Source organism: Haliotis asinina, chromosome 10, assembly GCF_037392515.1.
Source record: "Haliotis asinina isolate JCU_RB_2024 chromosome 10, JCU_Hal_asi_v2, whole genome shotgun sequence".
In the NCBI taxonomy this organism is placed as follows: domain Eukaryota; kingdom Metazoa; phylum Mollusca; class Gastropoda; order Lepetellida; family Haliotidae; genus Haliotis; species Haliotis asinina.
Window position 1 is genome coordinate 3,435,433 of NC_090289.1, and position 20,305 is coordinate 3,455,737.

Consider the following 20,305-nt stretch of genomic DNA (forward strand, 5'->3'; position numbering starts at 1 on the left):
CAGGTGCAGTTCCAGCCTCCTGAGTACATGAAGTTCTAATACTCATACCCAATCACTCACATTCTTAGAATAGATGCAACCCTTCTTGTGTTGTTCTAAGCCTAGTCAAACACTTACTTCCTGTGTATAGATATCAAATTTTATATGAAATTTAATAATAGTCAAAAACAAAGTGTGGATTACTTCTGTTCATGAGCATTTGTGAAAACCTTGGTCATACACTGTCCACACATTTTAACTTTCATCATATGGACCAGAACTAAGGAAACATTTTACAGTATTACCTTAACAAGGTGCTCTAGCATTATACTTATTGTGGAACTGTTTCTGTTTTCCTATATCTTGTAATATCATTTGTTTTCCTTTTTACAGTTTCCGATTTCTCAGTTTCTTGAACAGTTTATAAACTGCTCTTCGCCTCCATTACCCCTGCCGGCTTCCGGTTCAAAGCAGTGAAGGAACAAGTTATTATTCCGTATGGAATACATTAAGAGTTACCTCCCATGCTTCATACGCCCACTACGCCTGAAGTGTGTTTATTGTAGAATAAATGTTACAAAATATCTAACAACAACGACGACACTTAAGACAAATACATTCCAACAGAATCATGATAAAATTAGGCAATATGGTATATCTTTATAATTTCTGCTTATTCTCGTTCCTTCACTGCGTTGAGCCGGAAGCTGGCAGGGGTAATGGAGGCGAAGAACGAACTGAATACCACGAGTGGCGCTTAAAATGTTGAATAAAACATATTTCACGTGAGTAATTATTAAATATGGGGTTGGAAATCGGAGAGCACAACCTAGTGAGGAAATGGGAGTGTACCTTTGATGGTGGCGACATTTTATTTTGACACGAAAAATTCTTTTGGAACCGAAGCGAGGGAAGTGTGTTGCCAACCTTTGCTCGCTCCGCTCGCACATAAGAAGACTGGTCATTTTCTCTACGCTGCGCAACCACATTTGCGCTACAGTTTGCCTGTGGGTTCCACTACACTATATCAATATCACATGCTGCCCGAGCGAGAAACAACTCAAACGGACAGAGGCCTACGACAGCTGTGATTGGATGAAATAGTGTAAGATGTGTATGTGTTTTAAAAGAACATCTACCCTGTTATTAAAACTGACCACAATTTTAAATATTTAATGCTGTCATTTTTATCACCATGGGTTATGCTTATGTGTGTACATATATTTTGAAGTAGGTGACATTCGGTGCGGAGCTGGGGGGTTAATGTGTTCCGCTTCCTGTGCTTGGCAAATGTGCCGGACAAGTTGGCCACAACTTGTGTTTTATTGTAGGTTAGAGGCCAGACTGCCCATGTGTACATGGAATGGCTGTTGATAGCCTGGATATTTTAAAAAAAAATATAAGGTTACTATAAAAGTCTATGGGAAAACATTTGGTGTTGTGTAACCTGTGACTGAACTGACATGGCTGAATGATGATGGAAGAGTAGTCTCCTGGGGAACAGGTCAAAATGGCCACACTGACCCTAGTCAAAATGGCCACAACCCCTTGTCAAAATGGCCACACAGAAAAGTCAAAATGGCCATACATTGTTTTATTAGTTTTTAATGCTCATGACATTTGTATTATTTGATATCAAAGTGTGAAAATGACAAAAGAAGCTATATCACACTACAAAACGGTGTTTATTATTGAGGTGCTATCCTAATTGATACTTTGAGACTGAGGTGGATGAAAGGTTCACCCTTCTAGAGACTGACTCACAGAAGGGGAAACCTCTACTGATGGAGTCTAGTGGATAAACCTACGTCCAAAAGGTACTCTAGCAATGTTTTCTTATCTACCACTTGTGGATGTTTAATTAAAACATTGCAATGTTTTCTTTCTTAACACTTGGAGATTTTAATTAATCTCTCAATGTTTTCCTCCTTGATACTTACAGGTGCTATTTCAAGACCCTTTAATCATTTGGTAGTGTTATGATAACAATACTATAAGTAAGCAACTTACTTACTTGACTCAGTTGACTCAACTCAGTGTCACGATACATTACTATATAACGCTGGACAGATATGGACATGATATCACTTACCTCTATCATGGCTGTAAAGTGTGTTAAGTGTACCAAGATCGTCAGGAAAAAACAGCATGCAAATGCATTTGCATGTGCATGTGATGAAGTGCCTTGCAACTGTAATTCATGACTAAGGCAGTTTGTTAATTACTGTTTAGCATGTGATTACATCCATAATTAAGATGCCTCATTAACTAATTAAGCCTTAATTGATTGATTCATTGTTCATCGCTGTGTTTATTGTAATTGTTCATATACAATCATGTGGAAGGTAAGTATAAATAAATAATCAGTAATGCTGTACATGAATATAGAACATGCACATATATATTTGTTGAAAATAATTTAATAACATGTGTAATAAACATCAAATTCTGCCTGATATAACTTCTTATGTCTCGTTTGACAAATAAGTACAAAAAATAATAAAATAATGTATGGCCATTTTGACTTTTTTTTGTGGCCATTTTGACTTGGAAGATTTGTGGCCATTTTGACATGTGGCCATTTTCACTAGGACCCGTCTCCTGCACCTTATCAAACTCATGTAGTCGTCCAATCACTTGTACTTCGGAGGAGAAAGGTTTTCATATTCAGGTATTTCATTTATTTGGTGTATGGAATTGTTTTTATTCATGGAAGAAAGAACGTGAAATATTAATCATCAATATTTCATATACACTGTGTATGGTTTCTGTCCTGCGACTGCAATCAGGCTTTCTGAAAAAGAGAGAGGTATTTGCTAACGTATGACCACACCTGAAATTACATTAATTTTATATACATCAGATGATACCATAGTGATAAAATATTGAGACTAATGTCGCATTATGATGTTTGAGAAATTATCTACGAGCGACAACGAAGGGCCTGTGATAATCACACCACGGCTTAGCAATCGAAACCAATGAAACGCGATAGCGTCAAAGTTTGGTGGTAAACCGCTTTTCGTCAGACTCAGCAATATCCTAGTCATGTGCTGTCGCAATGTCAAGAATAGATTCCCATGAACCATCGAAGGTCATAAGGGACGATTAAATGGGTCGGATGTAGCTCTGTGACAGGGTTGGATGAGTGTCATAGTACTTGACACTGTAGATCGTTTACAATCCAACACCGGATTGCCTGGTACTGTTATTTGCAGCTGCAGTTGAGGTAAGCAACTAACACGTTTACAAGACCGACGTAACACAGATCAACACTTGAGGGTGGACCACCTCAGACCGCTTCGCCTTTACAAGACTGACGTGTAACAGGTGACCAGTTTAGGGTAGACCACTTCAGACCACCGTTACAAAACTGGCGTGTAACAGGTGAACATTTGAGGGTGGAGCACCTCGGACCCTTTTCCCTAACAGGACTGACTTGTACGACGCCACACCACCTCACCCTTATAGCACTGACAGTTACGACTCATTGGTGGACTATCTCAGATCAGTTCACAATACAATACTGACGACCACTTGAGGGTGGTCGACTTTCCATTTCAAGACTCACCTGTCAGATTTCAACAGTTGAGGGTGGAGAGGAGGCCAATGTTGACCTTCTGGGTTCCAACCATCTTGCCATTGTCATCAGTGCAGAAGCAGACGGATCCCTCGCACTTGTACTGTTGGTAGTTTCCATTACTCTCACAGGTGAACGTCTGGCCTAATAACCCGGTCTTGGAGAACTGCTCCTTGTCACGGGCACACTCTGAAGTTAGACGACAACAGCGTGGCTATCTTGTCGGTATTCGATAGTGTTGCCTACCCCAGTTCGACATTTCACCATTTCGGTTGATCGTAACGCATGAACATATAGATCTCCCCACCCACCCTCATACACACAAGGGAATTACATTCAAGCCCACGAACCATTCATGTTAACATGAAGCTTATTTCGACATATAGTCTTATACACGTACAGCCCCTTCACAACCCTCCAACACACGCTCGCACTTTAAACTCCGTGACGAGTGGAGATTACTGCTTGATGTCATCCAATAGACATTGTTGTTAGCTTTATACTAAAGCTGCTAACACTGTGAAAACCATGTAAATCCATATAACACAGTCAATGAAAAGGGAGATGTAGACAAAACTGAGAACTTCAAATCAGTGCACGAAAAGTGAAAGTGAAATCCAACTCATAAACAAGTGACGCAGGTGATAGTGCAGGAATCGCGTGTTGTCAGTTTGACAAGACACAAGAATTTCTGGTAGGAAGCGGTGGGTCCACGTGAAAACTTAACTGCCATATACCCAACCAATCTTCGGGAGCGCAAGCATTTCGAGTACCTTGTGTCGGAGGCGACAAGAACCGTCTGACACTAATGAAGGTAATCGTTCTTTGTGAAAATGAGTCTGATATTATAAGGCTAATGTTCACGGCCATAAACTTGATTTTGATAGATCAAGAAATATGCAGTTCGCGAACGGTTTGTTAGTGGCGTCACTTGAAAGAACTTTAGTCTTATTGGATTACTGTGTCGCCACTCTTCCGCCTCATGAGCGAAAGTTGTAACGATAGGAGTTTGATCCCCTGTTATCCGATGTACACTGTCGCATATTGCTTCCTCATAATACGTCTGCTGCACATTTAGACCTTGAAACGTCCGAAAATGGAACAAAGGGAAGTTTCACAATTTGATTAGTTCTTCCAGTCGTTATGATCCAATATCGTTTTGGAAATACTTGAAATCTGGGGTACAGGGTGTGAAGTACAGCCACTTGACGAGTTATTCGCCTTTCCGAGCGACCAGCACAATATGGCGAAGGACATGATATTAGTAAGTCTTAAGTATCGGGGGCATGGATAAAAACATTTGCATGAAAAAATCAAATAACACCAGCAGAAACAGAACACCGTGTAAAACAACTAATATAGAGTTTTCCGGACGTGATAGAATAATACATGAATACATTGAACATTCCTTAGAAAATATTGATAAGAATAGCAAGATTTACGGTTCTCAACTTGTCAATAACAACGTATCGGAGTAAATGCTTTCTCCTTCTTTCTCATGATGATGACATCCATTCATCTTCCTTTGCTTATACTTTCCACTCATGAATGCACTTCAAAGATTTTGAAATATTGATCTTCATATAAGGTAAATTATCATATGTTGTCTTAATCCTGAATCCATCGTAGAACCTATATTAACAAAGGAGACCATCCCACCCAGAAAGCTGTAGGCAAGTTTGTGTTTCATGTCTGGGAACATTATTCAGTAATCAATAACGTATAATCGAAACAATGTATGAAATTCGACTTTATCGAGTTGCTGATGGTGTGGTAGAAAACATTTTTTTGTATATTGATTTTATTCGTGGCAAACAGAGTCTGAGCAGAGGGTCGGGCTTTGAGACAAACAAATATCGCATAATATTTCAGGAAAAACCCGTCTCACGATAACTACTTTGTGTTCTTTCCCAACTCGTCTAGGGTGTGTCAAGGCGAAATTCTATCGCCATTAATATTCTCACCTTTTGTAAATGGACAATAGTACCTTGACGGTCATAAATGTAATGGTATTCAAATGATTCGCATCCAATAAGTTCTTATCAGTCATTTTTCCCCGGGTATCAATGGTAGAAAATCTGTGTTTTGTACACGTATGACTGGTTCAATGTGGATGTTATATAAAACGGAAGGACACAAAACAGAATTAGTACTAGAAGCTGTACTTTATTGTGAATCTGTTCGCTACTGAACCGGATACCGGGGAGCGTAATACGACATAAACCCCCCACCTCCTCTCTCTCTCTCTCTCCCTCCCCCTTCTCTCTCCCCCTCTCTCTCTCTCCATTCCGCCTTCAAATAATGAATCAATAGAAAAGAAGGAAAAAGGTAGAATCTCGACAGTCAGAGAATTGCGGGTATTCCACCCATATACTCACGACAGTTCTTGGTTGGGAAGTCGGCGGCTCCGACGCTTGTTCTGTAGCCAGCAATCTCAACCCCGGCAGAATCCACACAGTAGCATCTACAACAAACACAGCTCAGCAAGGCTTCAATATTATGGACTGGAGAATGCCAGTCACTTCAAAACGCATTCAGCTTTTCAAATCTGGTCACGGATTAGATTCTTCATTATGGCCTGTTTCTGGTGTCGATAGTAAAAATAGTTGCCACACTGTTGCCAAATTATGTCACCATCCGTTATCCAGTGCATTATATCTGTTTGTCAACTAATAAATACCCTGGATGAAATCACCCGAAAATAACCGTTTCACTTATATTTCCTTCCCAACAGAACCAATGGTGGGATATGAGTTTACAAACATGTATGCACGCGCGCGCGCGCGCGCGCACACACACACACACACACACAGAGAGAGCGTTACGACTTGTTCACAGAGACATTGTGGTCAAATATATAGTTAATGGCGTAATGTTGACGTACTCTGATCCCATGCACTGTACGGCCTTGTAGGACCCGTCCTGGTTACACGCCGGGGTCTGTACACCAAGCAGTGGGGTGCCACTCTGTAGCTCTTTCAGTTTCAGTGCGCAAGGGCCAAGTGCTACTGTTGAACCGGTAGAGGGAATACATAAACGCAAAAACGAGAAAAATGTTTTTTCCTTGACGCCTCAAATCATAAACATATTATAAATATCATTTTATTTTCATATATTTCAATACGTATTTTAACATGAAAACACATAGTTATCAAATAAGTGAATTCGCACAGCACTGGAAATACGTATGTCAGTCACAGATATGTACAGTCACGTACTGCCACGCAACTTCCCATATAAAGAAAGGCTGAAATTGCTACGCCACAGACCTTGAGACATTCTATAAGATATTGTTTAGTGGTGCATTTGATCTCTCCAATGATTCTCATAAATATTACATCGCCAACGAATGTCGATTTCATGTTCATGTTTATTTCAGCTACCACCAAATTGGGTACAACCATTCTTTTGGCCTAGAGTCGGTAACACAATTTTGAATTTCGAATTCATCTACACTTACGGTGTGCTCATGGCAAAAGTATAATATGTAATGTTAAAACGTGAAGAATCTGACCTTGTCTTTTGACAGTTTTGACACAAGTCACGGTGTCAAGGCTACAGTGTAAACCAGGCCCACATTGGGAGCTTGAGGGAACGCCCAACAGGAAGCTGAAGGTACACTTCTCATTTTCACCTGAAAAGGTAAAATTCCATTGTCAACAGGTATATCTTCTTCTCTAAGGGACTAAACTCTGAACAGCAACTTGCAGAGTTTGGAAGAAGGGAGGCAGGGTAGATGTTACTTTCAGACCCTTTATTATTATTTATTGTTTCCTGTGTTGGCCTACACCACTTTACCAATTCTTACACAAGGTCAGTGTGATCGATTGCCAGTATAATCTAGTTTTGAACAGTTCAGGGGGCAGTAACGCTTGTAGTGTCATGTTTACAAGATTTACACTGTCAGCCCGCCTGGTGCTGCTGATAAGAACGTTCCTTGTACTGTCCTCCATTCAGTATGGGAAGATTCAGCTGATAGCCACATGGCCACACTGACCGTAAAGCTTCTAAACAATACAGAATAAATATGGCATCAGAATTATGGATGAATTTGTGCAAAGAAATTCCTGACAAGAAAATCTCTCCAAAGTAGAAATACTCACTGTCATTCAAACACTAAAGAACATCTGTTATTATAATTATTTTCCTTTCAATATACTTTGAAGACATACTTTGAAGAGAACATTTTCACGTGTATTTTCGCAATTATTCGGAGCTATGAAGAAAGCAGTACAACTGGTAAGATCTGATAGTTTTTCCTGTAAGAAAGTCCAGGTGTTGTATGGCGAGAGGCGTATCACCACGGACTGTGCGGACATTATGTGCACCTGTCTGGTCTTTGACCAGCTTATACATACCTGTACTGTCGTTGAGCATGTACCTGATATCAGCTGACAACATCTAGGTCTGCTCACAGTGTTATTTGAAACCACGGTAATATGTTGCGGCCCATACTAATTAGCAGATGTTTCATTCAACCAATCAACAAAAATGTTGCAAAGGGCATGTTAACTTTATTATGATTACACACAGATCAACTGTATTAGCTCCCTAATTTCAGAATTTGTAGGTTCTTTTCAAAAGAGATAATAAAAATAACACCTTCTTTTATCTTGTGCGTATGATCCATAACGTTTGGAAATTATATAAAGCAGCAACACCATTTAAAATAGTGGGCGAATATTTTGTATGATATCAACTATACAAATTGAATAAAAAATATTGCATCTGTCTTCTCAAAATGAGTCATGTATAAAATAATGTTATTACGATATAAGTAGTCCTGGCGGAAGGAAGAACATCGTGAATCCTTACCAAGAAGATTAACACAAATATCGCAGCAACCACAGAACCCGCCATTGCGCTTGACCGTGCCTTTACAGTCGCTGACGTCAGGGCAGCTACCCTTGCACATGTCAGGGGTGCACACAATGGCCTCGGCAGCCAGAACCCCACAGGCGGCGACAAACAGAAGTAACATGGTGTAGATGTCTTGCGAAATGAAGTGCTCCCAGCTGAGGTTACCTATATAGCAGCGGTGAGAAACCTTATCTCTGTGTGAAGGTGGTGTGATAATGCAGCATTGACAGTAACCTGTACTGTAACGGGACTTGACAGGTCAACTTACAGACATTGCTAATCCACGCCATTACAACACTTCTGGAGTAAACCTGGACCTAAAGGAGAAAACACACCTCCGAGGTTTTTGGTAGGCAGTATAAACCGACTTAGGAGGGAAAATCACGTCTCTAAGGGTTTATATTTGCTACCAAAACCTCGGAGGTGTGTTTTCTCTGACTTATAAACCGTTATGGATGTTGAACACAAATGTGTATTGTTTTCAGTTTGTTCAAATGTTTTATGTACATATACTGAGCAGAACAATATTGATGGAACAGCCCACAAATGATGGAACATCACGTGTCTAATGTGACATCCCGTGACGCGCAACTGCACGTGCAACATGCTCCGTCATTGTGTATTTCAGACGACGTGTGGCTAACGACACTTACTCTTGTCCGCAGGAGAGACGTGAGTGAGTGAGTTTAGTTTTACGCTGCACTCAGCAATATTACAGCTATATGGCGGCGGTCTGTAAATAATCGAGTCTGGACTAGACAATCCAGTGATCAACAACGTGAGCATCGATCTGCGCATTTGGGAACCGATGACATGTGCCAACCAAGTCAGCAAGCCTGACCACCCGATCCCGTTAGTCGCCTCTTACGACAAGGATAGTCGCCTTTTATGGCAAGTGTGAGTTGCTGAAGGCCTAAATGTATTTTAATTTAGCCGGGCACAAGATAACGATAATGCTTTTAATTATAAATTGGGAAATCGCTTCACTGACGACTAATTTCAAGTTTGTCGCCATAGCACCCTTCAAAATACCGTGAAACGTAGGTCTAATACTCGGCATAAAAGTCAATGGCTGAGGGGATGGTGTAAATCCAGCTAGGGTCCATCCAGGTAGCGAAAGTAGTATTAGTCCCCATGGTCCCTAGTGTGGTGATCTACGTTCAGCTGATGGCGATAACCAGCCCTATACTTTGTATAGTCCAAACATATATATGCTAGCTAGTTTTAAAACAATATGTGATAATCTAGTAGCTTTTCTGTCCTTCGTTGACAGGATTTTATACTAATATCTATCTGTTCCAGTTCTGCTGGTATCCGGAGTCGAAACACGAGTATACAATGGACAAGCAACGTATTTGTGAACAAACAGGTATTGTATAATTAAGACTTATCTGTATTAAAATATTTATATTAAGCATTCTTTGTTAGTTTAGCTGGTCTATTATATGTGACATGTCTGTATTTTAGTGAGAAATGCGTAATGTCCATCAGTGTGTGATCTCAAGGTAAGAACGGACGTTTTTAAACTGCCAAAATAATCACTATCACAATTTTTCATTCAAATTCCTTACATTTCCTGGTCACCGAATTAAAGCCGTAAGGATCTACTGAAGAACTAGCGATGCCCCCAAACAACTAGTCTCCAATATGTTGCTTGACAGTCAACAAACACACAAGGTGCACTGAAATGGAGCGACGGTAGCCACTTCCGTAACAACGGTAACCACTTCCGTAACGACGGTAACCACTTCCGTAACGACGGTAACCACCTTGGCAGTGAAGCTACCTTCATCACCGACAGCCAAACACGGCTCGACTACCACCCCTCCCTTGGCAACTTTCATGGTAAACGAACAGGCGTTTACCAGCCCAACAAAGGAAAGTTACTTCTATTACAAATGTGACAACGTCTTTAGCCTCGGTTTCTCTTGTTCGGCTCTTCAGTATAATGAAATAAAAAAAAGCTGTATTCACCCTTGTTATTTGTCTTTACTGTGCAAGAGTTTTACACCAGATCCAGAGGTTTTACTAAACGTAATATCACCTGCTGTAGGGTTAAATTTCAACCTTTGGTAAAACCTGGATATGCTGTCATACCTACGGAGAGGTTATCTCAAGAAATGAAATGACCTGCACATAAAAAATAAAAAAAATAAAATAACAAAAAAATAATAAAAAAATAATAGTAATAAAGAAATTAAAAATTCCGGAGGTAAGTGTATCAATAGATTACACATGCACTTCTTATTTGTATCCACGTATTTATTTGCAACATCCAGATGACATCTGGCGTGATGCCTTGCTTTTGCATGCAATATACAATCATGCATTATGTTGAAACATTATCGAAACGTGTTACAAACTCCTCATGAATAAGAACAGATGTAGTGATGCATTCGGCCTTCTGTTATTGACGTAACATAATTGTACAACAGATCTGGATGTATTTGTTACATCAACATTAGATTGACCTGCAATGATATTGCTCCAGGTGTTGTCCTATTCACTTCCTGAATATTGTTTCGTATCCCGTTTAGCAGATCCACCTTTAATATAAAGGCCTGTGAATTAAAGCGATCTGAAACTGTGATCAGCCAACGGTGTCCGCTATTGGTGTAAGACTGCATATGCTACAGAAAACCTTTGCCCTGACCATGTCCGTGCCCACTCAAGCAGATACTACTAGGAAGCTATATTACTCTACAAGGGCATAGTTTTTGTGTGTTGTTTTATGCCACTCTCAGCAATATTCCACCTATATGGCGGCGGTCTGTAAATACTCGAGTCTGGACCAGACAATCCAGTGACGAACATCATGAGCAACCGTGATACGGTGGCGTTTCTCGACCATGTAAGCGAGTCCTCTCGATCTCGCCAGTCGCTTCTACCAAGACTGGGTTGTGAAAGCCTAATTCTAACCCAGATCTTGACAGGTCCAAGGACTCACAGGCATCAGATACAGGGAACCCACTCTGTCCTTACATGCTCGCTCAGATATTATTGACTTTTTCTACTCCGGCATCCACACGGGTAGTATACTCAGCAATTGCAATCCTACCAGAATACGGAATACTACCATACGGCCCAGGACCCGTGTAACAAGCCTATGTCTTCAAGACATCAGATATGTCTAGCTGTCAAACATGAGGTGATCATGGTTATACCATGAACTGTCTAGTGCTTGTAAAATATTATCATCAGTCGGTCATGTCTTGTTGAAGAATTTCGTGTGGGAACATGGTAGTCCTCTGGTCGTGCCCAAACATCAGTGTGCAGGCTGTGCTTGTTTGCCCTATTTGTTGTTATTGTTTCTCTCGGATTGTACTTGTGACGATCTCACGTCACACATGTTGAGGCTTATCTCTTCTCACACTACCCTTGTTTCCCGTACCGCATGTCCTGTTGTTACTGTGTGAGTCATAGGTGACTGGGTACACAGCTACAATTGCTGTACACAATGTAACCAGGCGAATCCGGACAGTTCCGCTTCCACAGAAATCGTCCTTAATTAAAACGACGGCCACGTGGTTGAACTAATGAAACAAAACCAAGATAAAAACACGGAACCATGTCTGACTGATCGTACATTTTTACATTTGACTATATACACAGTCACGACTGTCAGGTTGCCAGTTTGACTGCATCTCTGTGTTTGTTGTTTCACGTCGCACTTCTAGCTATAAGGCGGCGATCTGTATCTGGTCGCTTCTTGACCAGACAATCACAATATTCCAGCAACATGGTGCGGGTCGGTAAACAATCGTGTATGGACCAGACAATCCAGTTATCAACAGCATATTCATTGCCCTACGCAACTGGGATATAACGACGTGTGTCAACCGCGTCAGTGAGTTTGATCACCGGATTTACAAGAAAACTGTAGACAAACATTACATAGGCTATATTAAGAAGACACAAACAGAAGTTGGACTCATGGATAAGAATGATCCACTGCGTTTTGGAATTACTTAAAATCTCAACCGTCTAAAGATGAAAATATCTCTTTAGAAAAACTTTGACTATTTTCGGTCACTAAGTATAAGCAATGAAAGTGACGACGATAAGAAATCATTTGATATTGACGACATTACAGAATCAAACGAGGAACTCGATAGAGACATTTCTACAGACGAAATTCTTTTTGGCTACTAATAATCTAAAGAATAGGAAAGCTGTAGGTGTTGACAAAATAGAAAATGAACATATTATTAGCACAAAGGACATCTTCCTTCCTTTTTATTGTGAGTTACTTAAGTTGGTGTTAGGAAGTGGATATATCCCGGAAACCTGATTAACTGTCATTATTAAGCCCATTTACAAATAGAATGGCGAATGTGATAACCCAGAAATTTATCGACCAATTACTTTATTGTCTTGCCTTTCGAATTTGTTTACCTCTGTCCTTAATGCAAGACTTACTAAGTATGTTGAAGGAAATAGCATTCTTTCTGAAATACAGGCTGGGTTCCGAAAGGGTTACTCAACAGTGGACCATATTTTTGTCCTAAGCAACTTAGTGAATATTCTTAAATCGGTTTAAACTAATCGACTTCCAAAAGGCATTCGACAACGTTTGGAGGTCCTGTCTTATGGTATTAACGGAAGGTTTTTCAGGATACTATTACATATGTACGATAATACTAAATCATGTATTAAATATAATAATAACACTTCCGTGTATTTTAGCTGTGGAAAAGGTGTCCGTCAAGGCGAAAATCTATCACCCCCTTTTGTTTTCTTTATTTTTAAATGATGTCGAAACACATATGCTTTCTTATCGATCTGAAGGAGTCACACTTGAAACAACTACTGGTATTATTAAGATATTATTGCTCCTATATGCCGATGATACAGCTTTGTTATCCGACAGCCCTGAAAATTTACACCATTACTTTAATGTTTTTCATAATTACTGTAGGCAATGGAAATTGACAGTAAATATTTTAGAAACAAAGGTTATTATCTTTGGAACTGGACCAGCCAAAATGACTAAGCATTGTTTTACACTAGATGATAAGAAGCTTGATATTGTAGATAACTATGTATACTTTGGTGTTAAATTCCATGGAAACGGCAAACTTAAGTTTGTTGTTAAAACATTACATGATCAAGCTTTAAAAGCAATTATCGCTTTATTATCAAAGTCAAGACATCTTCATTTACCCACGGACTGCATGTTTAAATGCTTCGATAGCAGGGTTTTACTAGTACTGTTGTATAGTTGTGAAGTATGGGGTTACACAAATGCCGATAATTTGGGAAAATGGACATCGATTATTTCTAAAGATTATTCTGAAACTGAAACTACGGAGAAGCACCCCATGTTATATGCTCTATGGTGAAACAGAACGGTTAATGTATACATTAAAAAACGCATGGTATCATATTGGTTCAAAGTTGCCACAAACACAAATAAGAATAGAATAAGTTGACAGCTATTATCTATGATATCATTATCTATAAGTTTTCCCACGATATGTTTTTATCGCCATGGATATTATTTGTCAAATGTATTGTAGATGATTGTGGTTTGTCTTATGTGTGGTTTAATCCCTACAATTTTGAACATCAATGGCTAACTTCCACTGTTTTCAAAAGATTGTTGGATCAGTTTATACAGAAATGGCAGGCTGACCGGTCAATTTCGCATAAAGGTTACCTGTACTGTTGTATAAAACCCACGTTCTGTTTGGAGGAATACTTATTTCTTTCATCAAAATTGTCCCACCCTCTCATTAATCTCCGTACATGTAATCATCAGTTGCCTGTGGAAACTAGTAGATGGTCAAATATTCCTTTTGAAAACAGACTGTGTGAACTGTGTGATACGCCACACGTCGGCGATGAATTTCATTACCTTTTTCAATGTCAATATTTTAAGGAAGAAAGAGAGTTGTACATGCAACGTTTCTATTATGTTAACCCCAACTTTCATAAGCTTGACTTGCTACTTGGGCAACTGTCACACCGCCGCATGTCATATATCCGCAAATTAGCCAAGTCTATAAAATGCATACTCTCCACCTTCATCTAGAAATATTTCTGTTGTCCCCACAAGACATTGTGAAAGTGTACAGCTACATTATATTATAATTTTAAACTTCTGTACATCCATGTACCACGGTGAGTGGTCTTTGGAATAAACTTGATTGATTGATTGATTGACCCGTTCTCGTTAGTCGCGTCTTAAAGTACGAATAAACTCAATTTGTGGGTACTCTTTTCACCACTGCATATGAAAGATTTCTGGTTAGTCTTAAACGGAACACAATTTTAAAAAACAAAAAAAAACCCCAAACCCTTGTGGTTAATTAATGCCAAACGCTTAAAAGTTAAATAACCGTCTTCTTCTCACTCGCCCGCAAACGAACCCACAGACAGGTTACGTAACTCTGTCGAGCCCTGCAGTGACGTCATAGAAGGAACGATTTTCATTTAGTTGTATATAAAATGTGTAGGAAGCGCGTCATTTTGCTGATTTCTCGACGTCACCAAAGACATGCCGAATTGTTAGCGTTGTGTTGCTGTCAATTGCTCCTTGGGGTCGGGTGATGGTGTCACTATACACGTATTTCCACCGGACCCCGTAGTTTGTGCTTAAATTGGTTGTTCATGTGTGCGAAACGAGCGTTGTGGAAGCCTGTGGTATATACTATATCGGATGGTTCGCCGCCTCCCCCACCCCCTTACCGCGCTTCCAGGATAGAAAATGTAGTTCAAGTTTCATCGAGTTTATAAAATCAAGACTGCTTACTACACATTGCTGGCCAAAAGGATTTTGCATGAATATAACGCTTTCTTCCTCGGTTGTGGTCGAAATAATAAGCAATGTCATGTAAAATCCTAATGTGCATCAATAAAATGCATATTTTGCTACCAGTGGAAAATAATTTTGATTTTGTAAGTCGGTGAAAACAAACTTCGATAGCATCTATTCTTGTCCCACCATGTCTAAAGTCCGTTAGATTTATTGAGATTATGGTTTGTTTTTTCATCAAGTTAGAAAATCAAAACTACTTTTTACTAGTAATTAAATATGTATCTGAAGCCAAAAGGATTTTGCATGACACAACTTGTAACAGAACGACTTCTTTCATGGAAGCAAGGTGGGGGTCGAAGTGACATTAATATTGCAAGCACTGTTATATTGACCTCCACCTCACTTCCAAGAGTAAAATTGTTATGTTATAAGCAATGTCATGCAAAATCCTATTGTCCATCAATAAAATACATATTTCACTATCAGTAGAAAGTAATTTTGATTTTGCAAGTCGGTAAAAACAAAATTAAATAGCATTCATCCTCAGAGAGGGCGCCGACATTTTTGAAAATCGTGAAGTCACCCACTAAAGTATATTGGAATTAATGAGATTACGGTTTGTTTTCATCAAGTTAGAAAATCAAAACTACTTTCTACTAGTAGTTAAATATGTACTTGAATGGTGACCAAAAGGAGTTTGCATGACACAACCTGTAACATAACATAAGCGAGGTCGGTGTCGAAGTGAAAATATTGCGCGATAAATTTCTTCACTTGCTAAATTTACTTGGTTTGTAACGTTCACTCATCAGTATGTAGACACTTGTCAATATACGGCTTTATATTTGGTCTCATATTCCTAATTACGTCATAATCATACTTGTATGCATCTTGAAACTTAATAAAAAGAAGCGATCTGCGAATGTATAACAGGAATGTAATATCTTGACATTTTATAGTTTGCCTATATGAATCATAATTCGCACGCACGCCCTAGTGTATGTCGTCTGTATCATTACACTTCACGACGAAAACAATGATTTTGTTGAAAACTACAACTTAATAGAAACAAAATGCAAATATTAAAATTAAAACAAAAAAATAAGTTATAAGAGCAATTTCAGACTATTACCTTGTTCGAGGAATGCATCCATCAATATACACAAAAACGAGTGATATATAATTCATCTAGTCTTTGAAGGGCACTTAAAAGTGAAACACATAAGAATGAAGAATTTTATGGGTATCAACTTCTTTATTATGAGAACACAACGTTTCGGAGTTAATGCTTACTCCTTCATCAGGTGAATGAGAATGGGGTACAGAGTTATATTTATATGTACAGGTAAACAATAACAAAATTCGTCATTCTTATAATTCATTTCCCAAGTGATGCGTCTCTAAACAGTCTAATATACGAAAACGTGAAGAATCGTTTCAGCTTTTTCACACTGCTGTATAGTCTCATTGGTCACCCAAGATAGCACACCTGGCAACTAATTGCATAATGTGCGTCATTCTTTTTAAAAAAGTTATTTAGTTAGCCAATAATGAGCAATCAATCAATGTATTGGCCGTTAATCTTTTGAAAGAAAGGAGGTGTTTTTACATAGACACAAACACGACAGAGTGTATTAAGTATAGATTAGTAAATATACGTACATAAACACTACCTTTTGACAAATCCTCATTTAAATCCGCATAAAAGTAATTAATCAATCAGCGTGTTATCGGTTAATCATTTGATCGATCCAGATGCAAGAAACGCCAAATGGGGACCTTTGTCGGGTAATCTAAGTGGCGTTACCACTAATTATACCTGTTATAAATTCATTAACTGAGCATCAAGTGAATAATGACAATTAACGTGTAGGTTATATACCTCCTAACACGGATTACGGGAGCAGGACAATTCCCACCCGGACAAATGCCACCCAGACAATTTCCACATAGGGCAATTCCCACATAGGACAATTCCAACCCTGTTATTTTCACTATAATCCCCACCATACCATATGAAATTTTTACTTTGTGCAATACTCACTTTGATAAAATATAAACTTGATGAAAGTTTAAGATCAAATGTTTATAAAACCAGTTTGTTTGAGCTTGGGTGCTACTGTTGTACAATATACATAATCTAAGATGGTGCCAAAAGAAGACCTATTTATTAAAATAACATTGAGAAATGTGTCTTGTGAGCAAGTGCTTGGCAGATCAAGTGTTTTTAAAACCAATTTATTTGAGCTTGGGTGCTACTGTTTTAAGGGTACATATTTTGAGATGAATCTTAGTGTGAATGTTCTTATAATGTGAGCATACATACTTTGCTATAAGAACAGTGGAATTCTACAGGTTTTATCCTTTTCTTTTTCAGCAACTAATTTAGTAGTGTTTGTAGTAAATTAGAGTTGTGCATAAAATGGTCCGACTCTGTATTCCACATGCACCTCACTTCCACCCTGGATAACCAAGTAGAGTATGTTATGTCGCAGACAGATGTCAAGAAGGTTCATTTCAGGGCGGTATCGGTATGTTAGACACAAGGATCTGAAGAATGGCGTTGTCAGCTACCACTGTTAGCTGAGACGGAATGGACAGTGCAGTGTGTCCATTAAGGTTCTCCACGACCAGCGTGTTGGTGTCCTGCATGAACATACACACCCGTCTGACCAGATCTTATCAGAGGTATGTTGTATTGTGTACACACACACGTAAGTGATAAAAACAGATAAATAAAATACACACATCTTCAATTTTTCATTGAATTTAGATTTACAATACAGTGATACTTTAGGTGCAGAAAACCAAACCAGGGCGTTCATCAAGGAGAAGGCAGAGACTTTAAGAGGAAACTGCACAACAGATCCTGACTGCAACAGCCATGTCAACATCAGACGGTGCCAGTGCCATGATGTCAGGTGTACCCGACCTGCGTCGATGGATCACTCCCCGAATCTGTGGCTCCAGCCACTATGGTTATGCCAGACAAGTACAAGTTGGCTGGAGCGGGAGAAACCTTCCTTCAGTTTGACGGCGGAGAAGACAACCAGAACCGCATTTTGATCTTCTCTACGGCACGAAATCAGCGCCTGCAGTCAATCGCCACAGACTACCCCAACAGACGGTGTCTAGACTTCTTACGTTGCTCACAATATTAGAATGTGCAAACATGATATCAGTAAACGTTACAATAACCCTATGTATGTCACAAAATAGTCCTTCGTTACTTTAAAAAATGCTATCATTTGTTATGTATTAAATAGGATCAGTAAAACTGAAACTAAAGCATGTCAGGAAGAAGGCAATAGTTCATGTTTGTTTTATATGGAATAATATTATATGGTACCTTAGTTAAAATGAATAAATGTTGAAACTGAACTATGTTCTTCATGTTACTTTTATTTTGGGGTGGGAAATGTCCCGGTGGGAATTGTCCTAGGTGGGAATTGTCCTAGGTGGGAATTGCTCTAGGTGGGAATTGTTCGGGTGGCATTTATCCGGGTGGGAATTGTCCGGGTAGGAATTGTCCTAGACCCACGGATTACAACCTAGCGACACCAAGTGATTTTGACGGAATCGTCTATGAAAACAAGGGTTGTAACTCGGAAAGCAGGCAAAGCAGGAGACAAAACTAAATGATAGTAGATTGTGAGAACATATAGCTTTCATTTTTCACAACAGCTGTCGCGATCTCAGGTTTGTACAAACCTGTAAACGAAATACTTTAGGCCCTGAAATGTAGATGAATTCTGCATAGACCCGGCACCCGTGAACGACCACCTTCTCGTGGTGGGTGCTGGGTAACGCTGAGAGCCGTTCACATCCGTTGTGGACCCGGGGGGATAGTTGGTCCAACACAACCCTTCGACCCTTACTTCACCCAGACGGGAGGTTGAATGGGCCCGGTTCAGCCAATCGGCTGGTCATGCCAAGCCCCGTGTGTGGACTGTATATATGTCAATGCACAAATCTTATTTGGAATTGTTTGATTTTCGGATTTGAACTTATTATTACAGTGCAATGATTTGGATTTTGAAATATGGTAATATGTACTTGAACTTTGGCTAGAGTCGTATGCCCAGAAGGCGGTGGCTCATGGGCCAGTCTGGTGGATTAGTTATTTATAATTCTTCCGCTAGCGTATATCATCTGAGTATCCTTGGTGCTGCAAGTCGGAGACACACTTGTTTTTAGCATTGTCCTTGTGATACTCCATGGTTGGTGGGGAGCTCAGATGATGAACCATACTACAGTACCCATGGCTTACACAACCCCCCTTAAAAGAAACAAACGTCAGCTTGACTATGATGATGATGATGATGAACCTCGACCGTCCAGCTCAAACGAATACTGGCCACGATTTCTCGTTATGGAAACTCTTGACAAATCACCTATTAAATTAAACCCTTTTGCAGTATCAAAAGGTATACAAGGTATTGCGGGTGGGGTCAGAAATGTCAGACGATTACGTTCAGGCTCTCTCCTTATAGAGTGTAGTCGAAAACAACAATCCACCAACCTGATGCCCGAGTTGTTCGTTGGAGTTCCGGTCGCAATTTCCCCTCACAATAATCTGAACACGAGCAAACTGATTGTCAGAGATAGAGTTCGACTGTTTTCTGATATATCAGAACTTGATATCGTGTCAGAAATGAAAGAGCAAGGGGTGACTTTTGTCAAAAGATCTACAACACGAATAAATATTGCAATCTCAGTGGTGATACCTATATTCCCAATTCATTGAGATGTTTCAAATGTCAAAAGTATATACTAACTCAGTAACATGCGCTCATTGCAGTGAGAAAACTCATGTTACTGAGAACTGCAATAACAACATTTAAAAATGTGCAAACAGCTCTGGGACACATTCATCTTTCTCTAAACAATGACCATCTGGACTCAACAAATGGAGATAAAGAAAATTAAATTCACGCAAAATATTAATTTTGCTGATGCCAAGAAACTTGTTCTTTCCCCAACAGAACAGACCACTTCGTATGCCTCAGTTACGAGACTACCCTCAGTAAAAAAGCAACAGTATCCACTTCATCAATGGTGAGCCAAACTGATCTGATGGATACATGGATGGATACAGAGAAACCTGAATTATACACACCCAAATA

General features: G+C 39.4%; 1 protein-coding gene across 1 annotated transcript; it reads right to left on the bottom strand.

Annotated features, from left to right (window-relative positions):
* Nucleotides 1-1,567: 1,567 nt before the first annotated feature.
* Nucleotides 1,568-8,738, bottom strand: LOC137297673 (nidogen-2-like). The gene is made up of 6 exons (XM_067829586.1): nucleotides 8,375-8,738; nucleotides 7,074-7,193; nucleotides 6,444-6,567; nucleotides 5,938-6,023; nucleotides 3,551-3,748; nucleotides 1,568-2,773 (listed from the first exon to the last, which is right to left on the bottom strand). Exons 1-5 carry the CDS (start codon nucleotides 8,538-8,540, stop codon nucleotides 3,561-3,563), a joined length of 684 nt encoding a protein of 227 aa, XP_067685687.1. The 5' UTR covers nucleotides 8,541-8,738; the 3' UTR covers nucleotides 1,568-2,773; nucleotides 3,551-3,560.
* Nucleotides 8,739-20,305: the final 11,567 nt, after the last annotated feature.